The sequence below is a fragment of the Bombus fervidus genome, chromosome 10, assembly GCF_041682495.2.
Source record: "Bombus fervidus isolate BK054 chromosome 10, iyBomFerv1, whole genome shotgun sequence".
Taxonomy (NCBI): Eukaryota; Metazoa; Arthropoda; class Insecta; order Hymenoptera; family Apidae; genus Bombus; species Bombus fervidus.
In genome coordinates, this window is record NC_091526.1 from 7,076,118 (window position 1) to 7,100,033 (window position 23,916).

The following is a 23,916-nucleotide window of genomic DNA, read 5'->3' on the forward strand; positions in this document are numbered from 1 at the left end:
AATATCCATCAATTTGATGCGTACGATAGCCAGGTGTTTTCATTGAAATCAGATAAGTTGGAAAATAAAAGACGATAGAATTATTTTAACACTAAAACTACCGACGACCATAAGATATCTATATACGTATAAAACTTGTATCGCTCGTAAAAATCAAAATGAATAATACTCGAAGAATTGTTCAACGCAACGAAGGCCTCTGTTCCTAGATTTTAATAAAAATTACTCGAATCTCCAAAATACACCGTGATATTTCTATTGAAAGATACGAACGAATCAATTGGACTAAGAGTCGAGTTAAAGAAAAACGTTCATAGACGTTGGAGGAAAGAAGTTGAAAACATTTCTGATAGGCGTGGCGCGCGAGAGGGTGTCGCCAGGAATATTTTAGAAATTAATGTCAATGCGAACGACGATATCCAATTACACCGGAAGCACCCGGTACAAGAGGCCGACTTACAGTCGGGGGTTGCAGGCGAAACCGAAAGAAAGAGAAAGGACAGACAGAGAAAGGAGGGAGGAACGTCGGGGTGAAAAAAACTTACTGTGGGGGGTGGAGGAGGGGGGAGTGAGCACCAAGTCCTCCCACATTGTAAAGTACCCCTGCACTCTAACACCGGTCGGCTTTTTCATCGCGCACGCTTTTTTTTTCTCTTTTTTAACCCTCCTCTCGATCGCGATTGTGTCCGAGACACCGGGGGCGTGAACTCGCCGATGCCGGCACTGGCCTCGAGGCGTTTTTCGCATTTACAAGCGCCCCGAAGAACCGTTGGTGCTCGCGAATAGTCCAGCTGGCAACTCGCTCAAGGAGATTTGTGAGTTTGCGTTTCAACAGGCTATGTACGTGCGTTTTACGCGCGGATACGGTTGAATATTTCGTACTTAATGGAAGAACATGAGTTTTGCTCGTAAATGTAGCTGACAATTTCTGTGAGGATGCGCACATAAAAAGGAAAGCGACATTAAATATTCTGACGGGTTTTTGTATCTTCTACTTCTCATTTTTCTTATATATATATAATTAATAATTATATATATATAATTAATAATTATATATATATAAGAATAAGGAAATGTAAAAAAGATAAGAATAAAAAAGAAGTATAATCATACATGATACTTTAATTACGTTTCTCAACGCCATTTTTTACATACCCTGCTCAGTTCTATTTCTTAAATACATCTTTCACTCCTATTTCTTATCGCTGCCTATAATTCCGCTTATCAAACCTATTTATTATTTCCGTTTATCAATCCTGCGGTTTAATTTAATTTTTTACTGTTGTTTTTCAACACCGGTTTTTTGTTTCTGTTATCTCAACTTTATACAGCTGTTTGTTTTTAATTGCATTTAATTACTGTTTTATAATCCTCTATTAATACCTATAACATTTTATAAGGAATGACGAAGCTTTTTTACAGATTAAAGTTCAAAATTAGACACGTGATATCTTTACTTGCGAGGTTCTGCTTTATTTTGCTCATTCTATCCGTTAGAACATATTGATTGAGATAATAGCTTCGATGAAATATTATTTTGGACTAGATGATTCTCCGCATGAAATAATAGACCTCGCCGATGATTTCTTCGACTGTGCGACAGCAATTGCTCGCTAAAAAATAACAAAGGAGACAGAATTACACATAATTGTCTTATCCGATGTTTCCTTCCTTTGATTTGATTCACAAAAAAAAAGTGCGGCGACTTGCCTAACTTTCTCGATCAATTATTCATTGCATAATCGTGCGTTCGCTTTCCTTTCCTTTTTCCTTTGAACCCACGTACGATTTTCAATCGTCCAATCTTCGATAGCTCTAGCTGGATCAAGAGAGACTCTTAGGGTGCTTCTTTGAAGTCTATAGAACAGCTCAAACCAATGTGTTCACTTCACGACTTCAAACCTTTCGAATTTGTTCGTGGAATCGGCAATCTACGACCACCATATGTACGCGTAACGTTCATTAATAGGGATATTATTTATCTTCTCGTTTTTATCTAGACGCTTCATCGAAGGCAAAGCAACCAATAAATTGTAATATAAAAAAAAGTTAATTGTCATTTTAGAAAAATTCTAACAATTCTTTTATACACAATTAGGATAAAAAGAGATCTCAAGAAAATATGAATAAGAAATTATACGGATGGCGCAAATGTCCAAGAACAAGGAAATTTCAAGACCACCTCGAGAACGTACGGCACGTTCTCCTCACGGTTGAATAATACATGAAATGTTGCCTTTCTTAACGTCGTTCGCGGTCGTGCGACAAAAGAAGTATCGACAAAAGAGTGGCCCTCGGTATATAGACTCGTACGTTCAAACCTCTTGAAACATGCATGAAAAACAAACAGATGCATCCGTCAATCTGACACTGCTAATTTATATATCGCTGGATTCCCTACGATCCTATAAAAGGGTTAAATTGGAGCAGGAGAGTGAGTGGGACGGTGAGAGGAAATGAAGGAAATTTTGGCTCTTAGCTCATCGAGCAGCCGATAATTCTGCCCCTGTTCGTCGACGAGATAAGGATCTAAGATTACCGCGGTCCCGTTAACGTCAGATTAGTGTCACCAGCCCTTTTCTAAAGTGACCCCACTCGACGAGAGTGGGTCAGAGGGTCGGACGCGCGCCCGCTGTCCAATGGCTTTTAAATTCACTCGACTATACGACTACCGTCCCTCTGGATAAACGTTCCTTCAAATCTGTTTATTTTTGCGTGGCTTTACTCGACAGGTAGCTCCTCCGAGTTTATCTTTTCCCGAAGCACCGTGCCTTTAAAAGAGGATTCGGGAAGCCATCCTTTTGGTCTTCTCATCCTAATCTCCTTAACCCTTCTTAACGTCTCAGAATAAAAGAAGACGTAGACAGATCGGTTCGGCGCACTTGACTTTTTTTCGAAGGAACCTGTGAACGTGTTTCTGTGCTTCCATTTGACTTACATGCGAATTTCTAGAGTGGATTTTTTGTTTGTAGAATTTAGCTTTTTAACGAGACTCGAAGATTTTTTAATTACAGGAATTTGAGGTTTTTTTTAATCGTGCCTCTAAATTGCTTTCAATCTGAGAAATAGTGGATAGTTAATTTATAATGGATGTGAAATAGTAAAATTTATATTATTGCATGGATTCCTTTTTAATTGGACGGTTTAGAGGGATGCCAGAATTGAAGTATTATAATCTGCAATGTATGTTCGTATGAAAAAACATTTTTGTGATTTTTTTTGTAGATAAGTACAGACTCCATATGAGTTTCCCACGATCAGGAGACAAACTGCTCAACTTCACTCTCCGTTAATTTCTTCATTTCATTATCTACGTACGTAATTAGTGTTCAGTTTCTCAAAGACCAAATAATTTAATTTCTTATATCCATTTATCTCCTTCTACCTTCCATCCATAAAAGTGGGTGGCATAATATACCTAATTATAAATTTAAAGATAAAAGATATATAGTTATAACGCTATCATTTTCGACTACTTCTCAATTTATGGAATTGTTGGCTGGTTAGAACATTTTTCCCAATATTTATCTAATTTTTTCAAAATGTGTATTTGTACTGCGTCTTCGTTCAGCTCTTCGATTGATTTCTTTCGACTATAAGCACATAGATATACCTAAAAGAAGAGCGTGCTCTCATAAATTGTAGAATTGCTAGCAACAGTAGATTCGATAAAGAAACAAAGGAGATTATGATTGAATGAATCGTGTTGTTTTATAATGCGGGAACTATAGACTCTACGAGAATGGAAAAGCAAAAATGCACGCGACGAAGGAGTACAGGAAACAAGGAGGAGACCGAGGCTTGATACACCGGGATAAGCTCTGGCTCCTTAATGAGCGTTAATGGCACGTGATTTCTTAATCACCTTAACGATCACCATGCGCATAACTCGTCGCCGTGAACAGTGGGGATCAATAAAAACCAATTTATCCGATATACTCAGCGCGTTGTACCGATTCATCTGACATTATTTTATTTTTCGCCTTTTACCTTTCGTGACACAGCGATCATTTCTTTTTTCACCAGTAATTATTACTATGTACATTTTTGCAACACGATAACTTTTCTTGTACATCACGATAAGCAATATATTCGTATCTCTGATCTGTTCATACTGAAAATGAGATTCCCGATTTGTAATAATTTTTATGTCAACCCTCTCGCGATTTTGGATAGCTGAGATATCTCGTTATCGTAATGTCGTTTATGCAAGGCTATACGATACATTAGATAAAATATTATAAACAAAATATTTCACGTGATTTTATTAACATGCGAAATGTCTCGTTAGGAAATTTAGAATAAACAACCTATTTCATTAGTTGATCGCATAGTGATTATTATCATTATAATTAACGACGTTGTATTCTAATCAAATTATATACACACACGCAGAGGTAATGGAAGAATCATAACATCGAGTTTGACACGACTCCGGCAAGGAATAACGCAAAATCCAAACAAACGACCACTATTTCGTGCGCATTTTCGTGTCGACCGTCTGAACGATAACATCGCGTTGTTGCGCGTCGAAATTTCGGGAATCTTAATCGCGTAGTACATAACTTTATCTCGTTATATTATTTCGCCTATTCCATTCGTTATTTCGTTTAAATTTCGTTTAGATGTGTATCGATAGTGATTCTGTTAATCGCGAATGTTGGAGGACTGATTAGAAATCATGATCTATCCAAGATGGGCCAAATTGCCTTGAACTATTATTTTCACGTCGGCCACAATTACATACGATGACTTCCTACGTTCGTCATACTGGTAAGCGATTTTTAATATTATTAAACACAATATAGTTTTATTTCTATCTTTAGCAAATTATTTACTATTTCGTAGATATCGACTATATTTGATATTCTTCTCGTGTTTTATTTACATGCATATGTAGAGTGACCAAGATTGTTTGAAAACTGCGTGCACTTTGAGCTCTCGGTCTCACTTTTTTCCAATTTAAAAGAAACTGCTCGTTTTGCGTTGAAGCATTTAATTGCTCCATGCATCCGGCATCCATCTTTTTCTTTTTTCATTTGTCTTGCTTCATGTTATTTAATATGTGCGAAACGTCGTCTACCCGTTTAATTTCGTATTGAATATTCATATGGGCACGGTCACACCGTTTCCAGGTATGTAATAAGCACTACCATTTCCATGTAAATTCGTCTTGGTTATTGTGTCATCTCGAAAGCGAAAACATGATGCAACGAGCGTCCCCGGCCGATTGTTAGATTATGTCAAGTTCTCATTTTGTCGCGTTTATTTGATTTACCAAGGACGCGTGCGTCTTTCTGCCACGTGGCTTCAACCCCTTGCGAGACAAACGATCCGTTGGGCGGAGTTCTGCGTTCATTTCCTTTCGACCTTTGTGCCTCTGTGCTATGCAACTTCGCCAGCTGGATGTCCAGAAGGCGACGCAACAGTTCGACGTTTAAAGCCGTTATGTTATAGTACACTAACGGCGGCGCTATGCTCTCTTTGTAAACGATTTGACAATGTTTGATATTTGATAATCCCGATCGATTATCGTTTGTTTCAGGCGTTATGGAATAGATCGGATTAACTTTAATCGAAATTATTAAGAAAGAAATGATAGACGCGCAATATTATTGAAATACGTATTATCGATTTGATATTATCGACTATGTAAAAATGTATGTAATGTAAAAAAATATTTGTACACTTTAAAAAGAAGTAGTTGAATTTATTATTCAGGAAATTGTATGATCTAAGTAAGAAAAGAAATAATATAAGGAATCGCGATTCTTTTTTTATACCTACGGTATTAATATACAGATTAATGTCAATTATCTAATAAAAAAAGTTACGAAAGAAATATCACATTAACGTAACGTCGGTCCTTGATGAATCAATGTACGTCAAATTCAAGAAATAGACATTATAATTTCTTCCTTATGAATTATTATTAATGCATTGGAAGTAATATTTATACAAGGTGTTGCAAAATATGTAGCAGCTAATCGTTTAAGAAAGAAGTTTATGCAATATGCTCATTTGTAAATTAATACGTGAGCATAGAGCGTTTAACACGTGGAAGAAAGATGTTTGAGAAATTTGAAGACGAACATCTCATTACAAATTAATGTTATACGTTAACGAAGAAAGACTAACACTCGACTATAAATTCTTTTCTTGTATAAATAAAAATAGAGTGAAGCAATTAGCGGTTCTTTTATGAACGAAATCTAACGATCACACAATAGAATTATCTAATAAAATAGATAATTCTCAGCCACATATCCCCATTAATATATTCTAATGAGATTTCAATAATCAATTATGCTTGTTCCCATAATCTCGAAGGTTCTGTATCATAGCAAAAGCAACGCTGTCGCTTTCATTTAGTTCATAAACATCGTTTTCTCGAGCTGCGGCCTTCAAGGCCGAACTCATTGGTTTTCATCCACATAAGAGAATTATGAGATTAACGCGAACGAGGTTCGACGAGAGAAAGATGGCAGGGGCCAGAAGGTTAGGGTTGCCCGACAATGTCGCGCAAACGAGCGAGCCACCCTATGCGCGAGCCCGCCACGCCCTTCTTGCTGCGTGGAATCGCAAATTGGCACCCCAACCTGACCACCTCTTGCTTCGACCACCTCTAACTTTCCTCCCCTAACTTTTCCTCTTTTTCTGCCCGTCGTCACCCTTTCTGGTTCTCCCTTGTAGACTTTCGGTCATCGAATTCGAACTTTGATCACGATTAATTTCTCGTACGCGATATTGCAATTTTTTTTATGCATCAGCACTAGGTATTTAAATTTCTAAAATTCTAAATTTTATACAGATCATATTGGATATTTAGATTTGTTAATTTCTTAATTTCATATCACGTTAAATTTCGAAATTTCTGTATTGATGAATTTCTGTATCGTGATAAGCAAGTTGAAGCGACAAAAGTTAATTAAAGTTCATAGTTCAGCCACATCCCTTTCGTAATAAAATCCACGGGACAAAGATTGAAGCGTGTTTAGATTTCTAAATATCTCAGTTCCGTATCACAAATTGCTCGAAACTTTTCTAAATCTGTATATCGCACTAATAAGAGGGAATTTGTCAAAGTTCATAGTTCAACCGCAACCCTTTCGTAATGAAATCGCCGAGAAGAAAGATTGAAACGAAGGACACATTTATCAGTAGCTTGTCACCGAGGTTGTTACGATGCTACATTGTCCCAAAGACAATCTAACGAAAGAGAATGGTCTAACAGCGATGATCCACGGTTAGATAGAAGCGACGTATGGTGGTGGAAGGAAGGGACGAAGTAATAGAATTAGTTCGACCAGACGAGGAGACCTCCTCACTTAGCTCGCTATAATACGAGGCAAGTTCCGTCACGAAGACCTTAATATCCGCCACTTCCTCCGCCTCCCACTCGTTCGTTTGTTTATTCGATATCGTCCGCCGTCTTAGCAAGCCGTGGCTTGTTCTTCCTGACCCCTGCACGATACTAATTCCTTTTCCTACTTCGTTATATCCTCTATCACCGAGTATTACACGTGTCTATACTTGTATCACGTTTATCATCGATGCTATTATCTCTTTCCTTTACCTTCGATGTTACTTGATCGACTAAATTACAAACTTAAACGATAACAACCACACGAGGCCGAACAGTTTATCTATCTGAGAAGCATATAGAGATAATTTTAGTTACTTAAGTGACTGAAAAAAACAGGATTTGTATACTAATGAACTTTAGAATATTAAAAATAAATTTGGGAACTATTTTTTTAATTATTATTAATAATGATACATGGGACAGTTTATATTTGTCGCAATAAATATTACGGTTACTTTAAAAATATTGCGAAAATAATCAAACTTTAGAAGATTCAATTTTAAGGTACTATGGATTAATAAATTATTATCTTTCTGTATTTCTAAAGTTATCCATCTTCTGAAGTTATTGAAATCCTTATTAAATTTTAGATTACTACGAGGTGACTTTATTCTTTTCTTTTACTTTCATTTTTTTTTTCTTTTTACAAATGACTGAATTATTTCTGATACAAATTTCATTTATACTTCTCTCGACCAAAGAAATTCGACACGATTAAAATGCTAATTATCCGAAATCGAGCAATCTAGTTAGCTAGGGTGGCGCGATCTGTGGCCACGATAAGAGGGAAACTACACGAAGTCCGCGCGTTCCTCTCGCTCACCTACGTTCCGTAGAAACCAAGATGATCGTGATGCGCGATACTTAAGTTCTCGAGCACTTTAATAGTTTAATTTTCTGCTCGCCTCCTGTTTGTTCTCCATTTTAGATTCGGATCTCATCTTCGAGAATGCAATTAAAGAGGTGGAAGAAGAGAAGGGAGGCGGCTGGTAGGCCTTGAGTAATAGAATAAGGGGATGTTGAGGGAAGTTGAATTAAACGAGCTGGTTTATACAAAGGCTTGCTTCGACCGTGTTTGTCTAGAACACGATCTTCAACGCGAATTTGATTAGACGGAAGCAGTTGTTAACGATTGACGTGTATCATCTCTCCCCCTCTCGTTCTCCTCTTCGTTAGTTTAACGAACTTCGATGGCGAATAAAACTGTAATTAATCGTATTACTTTTACCGCGTTATCGCTCTATATATCCGTAGAAAGGTCTAATCTCGTAGGGTCGGTTAGTTGTCGTTAATTGTGCAGTGCTATTTGTCGAATGTAAATCCGATCCATGAAATGTGTCGCTATAAATTCATTTTATCATGTAGATGATAAAGCAAGATACTAGGACAGAATCGAAAGGCTGGCAAAGTGGTTAACATAATGTGATAACGTGGCATACATGCAATGAACTCGTTAGACCTGATATAGGTACAGGCTAGTTCAGAATCTACGGTGTGCACCGATTGAATCTCTCGAAAATGAACCCAGCCGATCGAAACCAATCTACTGCAAATGCGACGAGAATAAGCAGATTTTCTCAAGAGGATTATTATCTTTAGTGTAAGTGCACAATTTTCGAGGAAAGAACGAGCCGATGAATTCTGAAATTCCAACGATCATGCTGAATAAAACAGCACGTAGTGGTAACTGGAAAAACGAAAAGAGGCAAACATCCACTCGACATAATCTTTTCGAAGGTACACCACAATGAATACCGGCGCCTTCCAGTCGAAGGCCCACAGTCGAGATCCATCGACCATTGTGTCCATTATAGGTTTTTGTCCCCCGTTTGCGAGGTTTCCCTGTGCGTCTTCTGAGACTTTATGCCGCTGCATTGTCGTGCCACTGTGGCCTATCTCTCTCCTTCTCCCTTTTCCTCGCGCTTTCTCCTCTCTTCTTTTCCTCCTTCTCTCCTCCCTTTGCTTCCTTTTTTTTTCGCTCTCTGTCTACCTTTTCACCGAGTATAAGTTTACGTTTGGAAACCGCGGCAGAGGCGCGCACACCGCATTCATCGAGACATCGGTACACCTTTTTCTGCCGGTGGTCCCGCACGGACGAGCAAGCGTAGTCGCGCGTAGCAAACGACTGAGTGCCTGCGGAACATGGCCGCTTTTGTCGGGAAGAATGGCCTTTGTCTCGCAGAAAATCAATATCCAGATAAGCGAACGATTTAATCATCGAATAGCTAATTGGCTTATTAAGCTTCGTCACGATTATTACGATCAGCCGAACGGATTATAACAGACGTAAGATCGATTCGCTTTTTCTGCGGATGGTGGACGAGTTTTGGCTCGCGACCGCTCGGACAACAGCATCGCGAATTTAATCATTGTTCGCTTATTTCGAGATCAAGTTTCGAGCTTTCATAAATATCAGAAAAAGAAACGCGAGTATTCTTGTTTTTATCGTTAATTTTGATACGTTTCTTGGGTTATTTACGATTACTTTTCTTTTAAGTTCTTAAGTTCGGTGTAAATATAACTGAGAATCATAGTGACGTATAAATGAGTATGTTAGAAGTTAGAAGTAAGTTACGCGTAATCACAATCCTCGAAAGAATTATTCGTTTAATTTGATAGTCGAGCAAATTGTAATTTAATTTTATATTGCGACATATTTTTTTTAATTTTAAAGAATATGTATCGAGGCCTTTTAAAATAATGAAAGTAAAATATTTTTCTAGATAAGTAGTAGCATGACTCACACGAGTTATTGATTACAATTATCAGCTCGCTATATGATATAACAGTTGTTGATAAAGTTTTTCGAAAAATCCGAGACCTGCAGTAGCGTTAAGGTATAGAATACATTCCATGAAATAGAATAATACTTACACGTTTCTCGGATAATTCCATCAAGAATATTGTCAGGCTATTATTAGAGAAAGAGAGTTTTTTTAATCATGAAACTTGTTATTCTGTGAATTTTCCAGCTCTTCGAAGACACCGTGTAGACGCGCCGAAGACACGGAATAGTCGGTGGCTTCGCTTTAAGCGAGATAGGAGTACAGTTATCCATAAAAGTAGAGCATGCGTACGCCGCCTTTAAAACGGCAGGTGGTGTCCGCTACCGGTGAACAAAGAGAAAAGGGAAAGAAACAGGAACTCGAACCTACCGTCAGGACATTGGAATCCTCCGTTCTGCAGTTGCAGTTCCTCAGAAACCATCGAATAATCGCTCCATTTACTATCTAACACGACAATTTATGCAACATCTCTGAACGACCTCCATTTTATTGCATCTTCATCGTATTCTCGAAAACTCGAGAAATCACGAACAAGGGTAGCAGAGTAAGTATGTATATAAGTCTGTAAGGGTAGCAGAGTAAGTGTATATAAGTATATAATGCGATTTAAATTGAATTAATTAGTTATTATTCATATTTTATACAATAGTAATCATAATTAAGGTATTTTAGTCCTCGTAGTATCTATATTCGTACAAGGGTACTCGATAAAATTGATAAACTGGGGTCTGCCGTGTTTTTATTAACCTATATGTATATAGACGATTTCTGGCTTTCTATCTCTCTCTCTCTCTCTCTCTCTCTCTCTCTCTCTCTCTCTCTCTCACATACACACTCTCTCTCGCGTTCTCTCGTATCTTTACACATCTTATCACAATATAGTATTATACACAGATTTTTTTCACTTGTTTTACGGCTTACGTGCTAACAGGGGTGGGCCCCGGTGCAATATTTACACGCACCAGAAGGGATCGAACATTTATAAATCTGTTTCACGCCGCTCGATTCGATCCCCGCTTACTTGCACCGGGACTAGTAACGCTAGTAAATTCTACGGACTCCTCTCTTCTCGTTTTCTTCGTCTCCAATATATATTTATCATTTTCTTCTCCGTTATTCCGTATGATGTTCGTCATTCCATTATATTTCTTCTCATCTCGCGCGCCTCTCTTCGTTTTCCATCGCGTTAAAGTCCGTTTCGCTCGTCCTCGGCCAACGTTCTATTATCCCGCGAACTCGACGAAAGCGTGACAAAGCTAAACTGCAGCACGTTACGCTCTTGCAAGTGACCGACACACTGTCACAGGGCGCTTCCCTCTTCAACGTTCTTTTTCTCTTCCTTTTTTATTTTTTTTTTTTTTTATTTTATTTTCTTCTTCCTTTTACCTTCTCTTTCCTTTTCTTGCCGAGATCTTGGGACGAAAAATACGCGTGGAAAAAAATTGGAATAACGGGTTACAGGAAGGATGTGTCTTTTAACGCGTTTGCGAGAATCGCCGGGCAAAACACTTTCGTCCAGTTCGCCGCGCGAATCGAATCGTTTTACGCTGTTTTTTCGCAATTCACTCTACACGCAATTTAGGAACTGAGGGAGCTTCGTCTTAAATTATACACGCACACGCCTCCTTATTGCACCGAATCTAAACGCAAGAACCGCTGTTCCGTCGCCGTTCCGCGCCTCGCAGCCTCTGCGGTCGAAATCTAACGGCACTTATTAGTACATATACACGGAGGGAATCGTTGTTCGTCATCTCTCGTCATCATCGCGCTGAATCCGGAGCCGTGATATCGCGTCCAGATTGTCGAACGACAACGACGAACACGACGAGTAAAGCCGCGACGATGGGAAAAATTTCGACCAGGATAGAAGATACAAGGGGAGAGAAAACACGTCGACGCAGATCTTGCTCGTCGCCGGTCGTTTCCCTTCTCTGCTCGTTCGCTAGCTTCAGGCTACTTCTTTCTCGCGGATTTCGAGGTAACACGCGATGGCTCCAGATGTCCAGCGGCGTGAAACTGGCTTTGTACTCTGTTCCCATGTCGAGAGTTTCACGATGGGAAAGCTCGAGCGCGCTCGAGGAAATATTCTAACGGAGGTCGCCGGGGAAACACGAAACGTAACTCCGTCGGAACAAGCTCGAGACCTGTTTGTCGTTTACGTTTGTCGATCGAAAGATGAATTTTTTTTTTTTTTTTTTAACCGAAATAGGATTTGTGGACATCGATCATAAAAAGGAAACCTTTACAGTAGAATTTGGATTCGTCGATCATAGAAAATAAGTCGTTTAAATTGAATTTGTATGTATCGATTATCAAAAGCATATCATTGACACAAAATTTAGATATATTGAACGTAAAAAATAGGTTGTTTAAGTAATATTTGGTAAAGTTTAAGTAATATCCATCACAAAGAGCGAACAATTGAATAGGATTTGGAATATCAACGATAAAAGGAGATCTATTTGAAATGTAAAACGATTCAATTTAAATGTAAAAGGAAATGTAATAATATAATTTCAAAGCCAAAATAGATGTCGTAGTTGAGATTGGACATCAGAGAAAGTCGAGATTTTTTCGACGTAGTTTTGTTAAGGTTTCGCGATTCCTCGAGTTCGTTCTCGGCCAGAACGGTGGCATCTCCGGAGGCGAAAAAGAAGGCAGAATGAGGAAGTAAAGGGACCGTGCGAGACCGCGTTCTCATGAGACGACCATTGTTACACCGATACGCCGGAGGATTTGGGTCAGCGGTGGGGCTCACCGACCCTCCCAGTTTCCCCTAGTCGCAAACCGCAAACGTTCGTTCTCTTTTCCTGCGGTTTCGTGGCGTCTCTTTGAAAGCTAGCTATATCGTTGGCCGGTGATGGCAAAGATGGCAAAAGGGTGGAGATCTTCAGCATGGCCGACGGGAAACGGTAAAAACAGCGTAAAACCCTTTTCGTTTTCTCGATGCATCCTCTAGGTACGAGATTGAAGGTTGTTCGATGAAGAATTACGAACAGAGAGGGCGGCAGGATTTATTCCCGAAAGAAGTCGAATCTTTCGAACGAGCTATATGCGGGTCAGAGGAGAGAAAGATTTCACGAGATCGCGGAGACTGTCTCCGCGACAGATGTTTCCGCTTGATGTTCCATCGAGCCACGATGGACCCGAGACCGTGCTTTCACGAATGTTTCGTTTTTTCTTTTTCCTTCTTTTTTTTCACGAATTTAATGAACGCGCACTTGTCAGAACTGTCCGTCGCGTCGTCGACCGAGATAATGATTTTTTCCACTGACTGTGCACGGCCTCGGGTTTCGTGGTAAATCGCGCGTATCTCTTCGTGTCCTCCGCTCCTTTTCGGAGGAGGGTCCACCGCGTTCGGTTGCTTCATCCGGAAAGGAGGGACCGGTGATTACAGCGCGCCACCGTGATTGCCGAGATCGTTTGACTCACGAAAATGTCATTAGGATTTCATTACTTCCAACCGCCTTGAGGAACGACTGTTTCTCGACGACGAGTTTGTGCAATATTTCTTTCTTTCTCTCTCTATCTCCGTAAACCGTCTTTCTCCATCTTTCGCCCGTCTCGTCTCTGTCCGTCCTTCTTTCTGTCCCCTTTCGCGGTTACCCTTTCTGCTTCTCCGCCTTTCTGTCTTCTTCTCGCTCTGTTGCCGTTTGATCCGACGAGATCCAGCTTCCAGAGCACGAAGTGGGTCAGCCGCCTCGGTTGGGCAACTGTCACAAAGGATCGACCGATCTAACGTCATCTAACAAACAGATTGACATTTACGAAGGAAACCGAGGAATCGTTGTGAATCGTTTAGAACGCGAAACATCGTGTCCTCTCCTTCAGGTGGCGAAAACATCCTTGGTCCGCGAGAACCATCCGATGGATAATTTGCCAACAGCTCGACGAAGAGCCGACCGCTATCTTGACATTTAACGAAGCGGCGGAAACTGTTCCTGATCACTTTGTTAATCGTTCCACGATCATTGAAATTCTATCGATAATTCAGTCTCGGTTAGATCGATCGATCGTCAGCTGGTTTTGCCTGGTTCCGTGCGTTCGACGACGAAGAGCGATCGGTAAGCTCGCGAGGCGGACGCGGACGATCTGCCGTCGATCTCCGATCGAGGAGATTCTATTACATCTATTCGATGATACGTACGTCGTCGTTATCTGTCGTACGATTTTTCGGCCGTCCTTTTTCCCCTCTCTTCGATGATTTCATTTACAGGTAAAGCATGATCGTTCATCGCCGTCGATAGACGTTTCATATAAATTTCACCGACGTGAACATCGAGTCGTGCATCATTTGCGAATCACCATTCGCGATGCATAATCGTACGTGAATTCGATTCTCTACCGAACGTTTTCGTTTCACGAAAAATTCGTTCATTCTCGTCGATGCAGGACAACTGCGTTCTTCCAACTTACTATCATCGCGATTGGTTCCCTATAGATCATAGGATCGCGACGCTTTGATTTTTCGTCGTAACGACGGACGACCAATTTGTCGTAGACCGGAAAACCGGTCAGTGAACACGTGGCTCTCGTTAACGGATAGAAACAATTTATTAACATCGAACGCGAAGTCCATCGCGACAGGTGCTATACGTATTCACACTTTGGGGCAGGGGCGCTGGCACGTCCGCGGTGCTACGGAGAAGCGGTTCCTCCTGAACACAGCTCGAAGGACATCTTCGTTAAACCGCCGGCCACACCCTGAAAAAATACGACAGACGAACGAGCCATTAGAACCCAGCCCTTCGTGCCACCCTACGTGGAAATAGAGGGGGAACAATGTTTCCCGTACACGATTTCTTTGGGTCAATCGATCGGGAATATCGATAGATCAGGGAACACGATTTAATCGTTGTATCTTCTATCTGGGAGTAGATGTTGGAATTATTGCTAAATTCTCTTCATCCGGGCGTACACGTTGGAATTATAGATAAATTCTCTTGATAAGAATGTCCTTTATTTTAATTTGTATTATGCAATGCAAGGAACCGATGTGTCGTTGATATTTAAAGTTTGTACGTGTGTATATATATTTACGTCGGTAAATGTTACGTTCCTTTTAACTTCGTAACGCTGTAACTATATATTGAACAATGAAAGTTAGTTCAAATAATAACAATTATATGGAACAAGTTTAGTCGGGTTAGATCATTTCGGAAAAATTATTAGAAAACATAAATAACGAGTTATTTCATCAAAATTTAAAATTGCCAAGAATTTAAAAATAGTTGAAACAATAATTACGGAAGAATGCAGTATTGCAGGATTAAAGTTGCAACGGATTTTATTTACGAAAATCTTTACTCGAAAGGAATATCATAATGAATTATCAAGGATTAATAGAACGCGTTTCCGTTAGAAACAACGGGAATATTCACCTAAATCTCCTTACTATAAATCTTCTATATATATTAATCCATAAATTAATCCATGAATTAAAAAATATTTAGAAAGAAACTCCTAAGTCCTTATCCACTAAAATTTCAAATTATCCAACTTCGTCTATTATACCGTGCATTAGTATCTTTCATACCCTAAATTCAGCGTCCCCATTAAAGCAACCGATCAAAATGAAATTCCATTAGGACTGTAATGAAACACTACTGTCATGATTAAATTGGTCAAATTTCAGACCAATCTGAAACATGATACACTAGTATACAAATTAAAAATACAGCATGAGTAGACATCTTAAGCTTCGAATAAGTATTAAACACAGTCTCACTGAATATTGAGATTTATTTATTATAATAAACAATTTGCTGTTCAAATACTTTCGTGATTTCTGTGGAATATAATAGTTGTACTGAATATTAGATCGTCCCAAACGTTCCTTTCGTTTCACAAGGACATAATAAGTGCGCATAATAGGACATTTGGTTTTATATTATTTTATTGAATTATATATGATCCAGTTTGTCCTGTTGGAACAATGCTATTGGATCATACATAGTTCAATAAAATAATATAACAAAAATAATAAAACAAAAAATGCGCATCTACTATTTCCTTGTGAAAGGAAAGTAGCTTTTGGGACAATCCAATATCGTATAATTGTTGCATATACATATTTTCGTATTAGTTTAAAACTTTACCAACATAATCACAGTAGTCGGGTCTCACAACAGTACCGATGCAATTTCAAAATGTTTCCTACGGCACACGGTACACATCCATAAAAGATCTTTACAAATGTTGAAATACTTTCGTGAGCCTGTGTATATTATAGCACTCGTCAATCGTGAAATATCGTCCTGTGGACACGGTGTATCGTGATCGGTTAGTCGAACAGAGTCGTCCAATGAATACTAGAAGTACCACTTACGTGAGTAGTCCGGGATTAGGATCCGCTTGGTACCAGGAGTACTGTGGCATGTAACCCGCGTGGTGCGGCGGCGGCGGTGGCGGCGGTGGATGGTGGCCAGGCGTATGGGGGTGATGGTGGGTGTGCGGTGGCGCGTGCGGATGCGGATGGTGCTTCATCTCGCCCGGCCAAGAGGGTGCGGGCGGGCTCTCGTTGTGCTGAGGCGACATCTCGCTTCCGGGGCTCGAACTACCGGGGGTGTGACCCCCTGCGCCGCCTCCCATGCCACCGAGATAGCCCGTCGTCGGACTGCCCGACACGGAACTTCCGCCTCCTGAAACGGTAACAGAGAACGTTCGAGATCGATCCTCCAGATATAGACTTATCTTGAACGGAACAGAACGAGGGGGTGGAGCATTTCGATTCGCCGCAGCGTTCCATTGACGCGTTACGGGGATGATCCAAAGTCGTTCGGGGGTGCCGGGTGAATTGATTTATCGAGCTGCGAGGGAATATTGCGAGAGTCGATGAGGAAAGAGAGTCAGGTTTTTGCATCTTTAGAAATGGGATCGAGTTGAAAATATCGAGATTGGTGGAAGAAAGGGGTTGGTTTTAGACGATTTCATGGATGAAAATTTAGGGCTGAGAAATTGGAATTAATTTATTGGATTAGGTTAGGTAAAGATTGGATCGATTTATTAGACTGGGAAGAAATATTATATGATCGACAGTGAGAAAATTTGAGATTTGAGAAATTGCTTTAAATTGATAATACCAGAGTTGGAGGAAGAAGGGGATTGGTATGTCGATGGAGATTCAGGACTGGTTTATTGAGTTATGTGGAAACTGAAAGAAGAAATCGTGGAAAGATCGCGGTTTGGTAATGGATTGAACCAGAATATCCAGATTGACAACAGGAAGAGATTGATTTATAAGTATTTAAAAATATGAGTGGTTTTCGAATCAATGTTAATTGAAATTAAAATATAACTTAGGATTTACGTCGGTTCTTAGAGATGATTTCATCGAGGAAGATGTGAGAAAATACAGCGCGCTGATAATTCATTGAACCAGTTGTAATCTCGAAATCGAAGCCGAGATATGTATGTGGATCGACAAGGTTATCGAACGGTCTTATGCCATTGGCATTACGATTCGATCTCTCTAATTGATTTATATCTTCTGAGTTGGTATTCGTGAGTAGCACTTGCATCGTGAAGAAAATTGCGGCATGGAAGTTTTTATGCCTTTCTTTCTTATCTTGATTAACGCGATTACGTATCACGCATTAAAATCATCTCGTTAAGGCGTATTTCTAAATAAACTAATCCTGTTAAATAGACATACTAAATATTTTTGATCTAATTAAAAGTGTATAGAAATCGCTTCCAATTTGACGTAATCGATGTCTATAATACGGAATAGTAATTAATTGGAAACATCGTGTGATACTATTATTTCTACGGTTATTTTAATATAGCCGATCAAAATAGTGATAAACCGATTTTTTCCTCCAGATCATCGCGTAACCATTATCTATGAACACACCTCCTTGCATGAGACTTCCTGGTTGACCCGGTTGAGGGGATGGTCCTCCGGGTAGAGCGGTTCCACCGGCTAGAAGGCTGCTGTGTTGGCCTCCGCCGCCACCGCCGCCCTGCTGCGCCGCCTTCATCATCTTCTTGTATTTACTTCTTCTATTCTGGAACCAGATTTTAACCTGCAACAAAAATCCGACGAGGGAACGATCAGGTCAGGTGGAACTCGTTTCGCGAGTTGTCAGTAGCTATTGGCGAAAGAGACCGAAACGATGAGGAGAAAAACGAATGAAGAAAACGCGGCCGCGGACGAAAAAAGAAAGAAAAACGAAGAGAACCTGCGAGTCGCAGCACGAGGTTGATGTACTATTTAACGTGGACCGAGACGGTGTGTACGGCTGCGGTCGCCAGAGACCAGCAATTTTCACTGTCTCTGTTGCCGCTGTCCTTCCGTCCGTCAAACATCCGATAATTACAGAGGCCGATATGAATTTCTGCCAGTACGCACCGAGCGTAATGATACACGCTTGTTCGGCGTGGCATACATATATATTTTGCAAGCGGGACAAGCGTACACAGTGAGTCGGAGGAGAGAGGAGGAGGAGGGGTTTTTATCGACGTTGGTACAGCGACTGGACGGATATATCGATGATGAAGGAAGGATTGTGCAGCTTTCGATCGTATTCAGCCACGTTATGAAGAATCTACATAATACCGTCGTACCGTCGTCGTGCTACTGGGTTGCAAACTGACGTCGACGAAGAAGAACGAACGAAGGAAAAAAGATGAAAAAATAAGAGAAAAAGAAGAGAGGAACTGCTCGTTTCGTAACTATCGTTTCTTTTGCCTGTTTCTCTGCCTACACGCCGCGCGCGGAACGTCGAGTTCGGCCTGTGCGGCGGATACTAATGCGCTTGTGCCGCTGTTAGGATTGCACATGCGGTATTTTTTTGTGTCTTAGCGCGATCTATACATGCGCCGCGTGCACGTGACGCGCTGCTCAATCTTACGTAAGCATGGCTCGGCTAGGCGAGCGCAAAGAGCGAGAGAGGAACAGACATCGAGCTGAAGCTCTACGTTTCGTATGTTTTGCGAGTACCAGGTAAACGGTGCGCGTTAACCCTGCGCGTAGAAAAAATTCCGGAAGCGGAGGGCCGGCTTTTTTACCACATCTGCGTTACGTTTTATACGGCGCTTCCTTTTCTGGGAAATCGAGAGTTGCAACTTTGTATGTAAATTTTCTACGACAAAACACTGGGATAAGAAAAACACTGATTACATGTAACATGAATAATTGCTGGAATTCTTGTGTTCCTGTCCTGTAGATTAATTCAAAAGCGTAACGAGGAATCTGGATCGTTTTTGGAATATATAAAATATTTTATATTTCATTCCCTTTTTCAGCTCTGAAATCTTTAACTTCTTACGCTTGATTTTAAAGAGCCACGGTAAATGGAAATCATTCACAATGTTTATAAACTAATCTATTTTTGTAATGTGAAATCAACATAGAAGTTTCGAAACGTATGTTTCATTCTACTACGTTATAAGAAACTTGGATCCTTTTCAAACTTTACCAAATATTCAAATCTTCATAAATGCTTTATGTTTCGAAATCACCATGTATTTTTTAAATTCACGCTTCTTTCTAAGGCTCTACGAAAAAGCTTGAATTATTTCTAACGTTTATAAAATATTTTATTTTCATTAATTCCCAATTGTAAGAATTTCAGGTTCTGAAACCTTTGTAACGTGGAACTTAAGAAACTCGGATACCGAGGATATTTTCCCCGTAGAACCTAGTATAAACCGCACACTCAACTCTCGAATATTAATCAAAGAAACTGGAACTCTTATCAATCACCGGAGAAGACGCTTCTTGTCGGTTCTCCGTGTCAACCCTCGGTGATCCGCCATTGCGTAACCGACGAGCGAGCGTTGGGTGTCGGGTACGTACACGGAGTCCACGACTTTTTACGCCTTGGGCGTCAATCAAAAACCGTACGGTTACTTTAATTAACTAAGTCGGCTCCGTGCTTCACGGAGCCGGAGGCCAGCGGTGAACAAGGGGCAAGGGACGATGTGGTTAGAACGACGAGCAAAACGGAGAAAGCAAAGAGAAAAGGGGGAGGAGGTACGGGAGGCATCGTCACGTCAAAACGAGTTCATTAAAACCGCAACAGCGGGTTTGTCTAACCTCGAAAGAAATACTCGTGGCCGACATTGTTTCACGTTTCGTGAAGCGCATCGGTCCGTTGAAACTCGCGGTTCTTTACTTGAGTACATGTGTTAGAAGTGCGCCTACGAGTCATAGAAGACGCGCGTTGAGAATGCACGTGTCACTACGTGTGCATCGTATAAAATGATGGCTGGGCGGTACGATACGCGTATCGGCCGAAAAATATGTTGCTAGTCGAACACTCGCGAACTTGCCTCCTTCTCGCAGTCTGTCTTATTGGCAAGCGTGTGGCTGGCGTGCCGGCGCAAATAAATCTCTTTCTAATTGCTCGGTGAAAAAGCGGAGCGTGCTTGCGCGCAGGAGATGGCGCCCGACAAAGGGGCCAGAGCTAAAACCTCATCGCGGCGTGGTTTATTTCATTGTCGGGGCTGGGCTCCGGGCATTTGCCCACTGCCACTGGCTTTGTTTATTGATATTTACAGCCAGCGTGACACACGCGGCATACGAAGAAGAACATTGGAGGCCCCTAAGGGCTGACAACGTCGGGGTTGCTCGCTTTTGTCCATGAGATATTCGCTCGCGAGTTACGTCCGCCTTTTTTGTTCGAAGACCACGGTATGCTGTTGTCATAGCATGACGCAGGTGTAGATTCTTCGACGCGAAGGGATGATACGATGGCTCGCACGGGAGAAAACTTGTTGGCTATTTAGAAGAGTTGTTTTCTAGATGGAAAACAGTGGGAACATTCGCGGCTTGTCGCGTAACGAATCTGTCTAAAGACGATCTCTCCTATCGTAAATAAAGTATCGGTTCTGGAAAAGAAATTTTCCGTTTAGACATCGATTGTCGTAATCAGTCTAGCCGCGTTGTCGCGGCGGGACATGCGTAACCAGACGGCAGCAGGAATTCTCGCAAAAAATGCACTGACCATGGCTCGAAATGTATGCAAATTCGCGTGACGAGTCAGCACCGCCTCGCGACGGAATACATAAGGGGTAGAGGAAGAACGAAAGGACGAAAGAGGGAGAAGAAGAAGAAGAAGAGGAGGAGGAAGAAGCAGGAGAAGAATATACGAACAAGGAGAAGAGTACGAAAAATACGAAGAAGTAGAGGCAGCGTGTGCGAAGCGGGTACAACGCCGATGGCCACTAGAACGGCACGGTGGCAAGCTGCTGTTATCTCTTTTCCTCCAGCATCCTGGAGAATGTATAAACACGCGTGCACTCCTGGTCTTGTATGTGTGAGTGGTTCTACGCAGCCACGTCGAATGGCCGCCCCGCGCGAGTGCAAAAATTACTCCTGTCAGCCGGTGGTCGCGCGCGAACCTTCGCCAAGGGATAAACAAAGAGGGAGCAAGATAGGATGACCTCGTTGCTGGCGTCGTTGATATTGCTGGGACCAGCAACGGCTTCCGACATCGCCCAAGGCGAAACAGCGAGGCACTCTGGTAACAGCCCCCGCCTGTCGATATCGCCGATGCATACTCAATGAGCGACAGATCGTCGCCGTAGGGTGAAGGGGGCGTGAGGTATATAGAGGGAAGAAGGAACAGGGGTACAGCGGCGGGCACAGCAGCCCGGCAGCAGCCGGGACAAGGTTCCAGAGTAAAAAGTACGGCAACGTTTCGCCTGCGTGAATCCGAGAGCGCGCGCGCCGCCTGTTTAATATTTATGAGAGAGGCATCTAGGAATAATCTACGTCTAAATGAAAACGCTCCCACCGATTCGAGCCGCGATCTCCAAGAACGTTCTCTCTTCCTCTCCCCGGATCCCCGGGCCAGCTGTTCGCCACTATGTTACTGATGGATTGTCCTGGCACGATTGGAATCGCGATGAAATCGTACGGGGTAGCGGGAATGTTCGTGGTTTGTGTAAAGTCACGCGCATAAGCCAGTAGGCATTTACTAATTTTAAACATAATTGTTATCAAAGTTCGTTTATGTAATGCCGAAACGTATTACGATTTTGTTCTTTTTATGATACGCCGATAAAACGGCGGTCCTTATTCTACTTCATTCTGTGATCAAAACGTTTATCTTCGAACGTTTGTCGTCTAAATGTTACGTATAACGATGTACAGCGGGGATTCTTTTAACGCTACGTTGAATGGTAAAAAATTAATTGATAGGAATTTACTAGCCTTCGTGTTGCTATATAAATATTAGAATTGGGAAAGATTTTACTTATGTTTTACATTTTAGAGTACAACATATAATGGTGTTATTATTATTTTTTATATTTTATTAATATTACAATTACTTACAATGAAATCATATTTGCAAAAATGAAACCCAAAGGAACGAAAGATTATTTCATTACCAAAAGGAGATTACAACGATTTACGTTGGTGATTATGTCTGATCACAGGTGGTCCTAATTCTACTGGGAACCTCGGGCCGCACGAAGTATGTTACAAAGTTTTGAACTTTGGTCTACGATCTACATGTTCCTATATATATACACGTATGTATCTCTCAATATTCGTCGCTTAGTGACGTATGACAGACATGGATACCGTAATTGGTGCTTGCAAAAATGTAGTCCTTGACTTGATAATAGCAGTCGATAGCGGCGCGCCGTTTCAGCGCAGTTCTGCTAACTGTAGTTACAACCTAGTTATACAATGGCGGGAGGCATGGGCGATAAAACTTTCGGAAGGTTTCGAAAGGTTATGGTAATGCGAACGTAAAAACGGTGAAGTTCCGTTGCATCTGACTCACGCGCTTCCTTGGGAAACATCGGATCGTTATGCCGGGCTAAACTAGGTACCAAATTTATTTCTGTATTTCCTCCGTGAAACTCCGTTAACTTCTTCTTTTTTTTTTTTTAACAATCAATCATGGTACATCTACTGTTTCTTCAATTTAAAAAATACGAGCAAAATAAGAAACATCAAAATTCATTTGATTGGCAATTTTTATTTCATACAAACTACATATGCAAGATTAGTTTCTAGAATAAAATATCAGTTGTAAAGGATAATCTATTTCTTCTTTTCTATTTTTTTTTTTTTTTTTTTTTTTTTTAGCGTAAAAAGAATTTAACTTTCATTTTGTGGAAGCTACGTATGAAAAATAGATCGTTACAGTAAAATATTGAACAGATAAATATCTAAAAGCGGCTATCTTCGACAAAATTCGCGTCACACAAAAGTTATCTATTCCATTAACAGACTATGCTGTATCATTCCCCGAATAATCGAAAGGGGGGCTGGACAATTAAACGCAATTAGTCTAATGGCGGTAGCTGCGTGAGCAATAACACGATATAAAACCAATAGAGTGATGGCTGCTAGTCATAATTTCTCTAGGCATTGATAAGACCGCGCGCGGCTGACATTGTTCCACGTTTTTAACGCATTCTGTTTGACCAATGGCTACGATGTTTATCTACGTATAATTACTTTGTTTTTCAAATAAAACACAACGGCAAACCAGTTTAAGCGTATAGGAGTATGCAACGATCGTGAACGCGAACGCTAACAATATGTCTGTCGTACAACTGATTACTAATTATGTTCTCGGTACACAAGATTAAATACATTTCATGAAACATTTTTGTTACCATTTTTCTTCTACTGGTCAGTTACTTGAATCACACATTATATATTTTTAATTCTTCGTAGCATATATCTTTAATATCTTTAATATCTAAACTTACAAGTCTTTTTATTAAATTATTCAAGGTCAACACACGAAATTCATCTGATCTTTCTTCATTTGTTTTTTCGGTATTTATGCG

At 40.7% G+C, this 23,916-nt stretch overlaps 1 protein-coding gene and 2 long non-coding RNA genes across 9 annotated transcripts in view; 1 reads left to right on the top strand and 2 right to left on the bottom strand.

The window, feature by feature from the left end:
- Dll (homeotic protein distal-less) overlaps positions 1-23,916 on the bottom strand; it is a 111,245-nt gene that overhangs the window by 6,943 nt on the left and 80,386 nt on the right. For 4 of the 7 annotated variants that reach the window (XM_072011297.1, XM_072011295.1, XM_072011296.1 and 1 more), the window contains exons 3-4: positions 18,008-18,179; positions 16,481-16,793 (exon numbers count right to left, since the gene is read on the bottom strand). In XM_072011297.1, the coding sequence (XP_071867398.1) occupies positions 16,481-16,793; positions 18,008-18,179 (485 nt within the window). Of the gene's footprint in view, positions 1-10,757; positions 14,857-16,480; positions 16,794-18,007; positions 18,180-23,916 lie in introns of those variants that run through there. The other 3 variants (XM_072011299.1, XM_072011300.1, XM_072011298.1) reach the window with 1 other exon arrangement.
- Positions 1,118-3,103, bottom strand: LOC139991496 (uncharacterized). Its single transcript, XR_011800860.1, has 2 exons — positions 1,458-3,103; positions 1,118-1,383 (listed from the first exon to the last, which is right to left on the bottom strand). It is a non-coding gene; the product is annotated as an uncharacterized lncRNA (long non-coding RNA).
- On the top strand, positions 4,328-18,060 carry LOC139991334 (uncharacterized). The gene is made up of 3 exons (XR_011800799.1): positions 4,328-4,773; positions 10,339-10,696; positions 17,977-18,060. It is a non-coding gene; the product is annotated as an uncharacterized lncRNA (long non-coding RNA).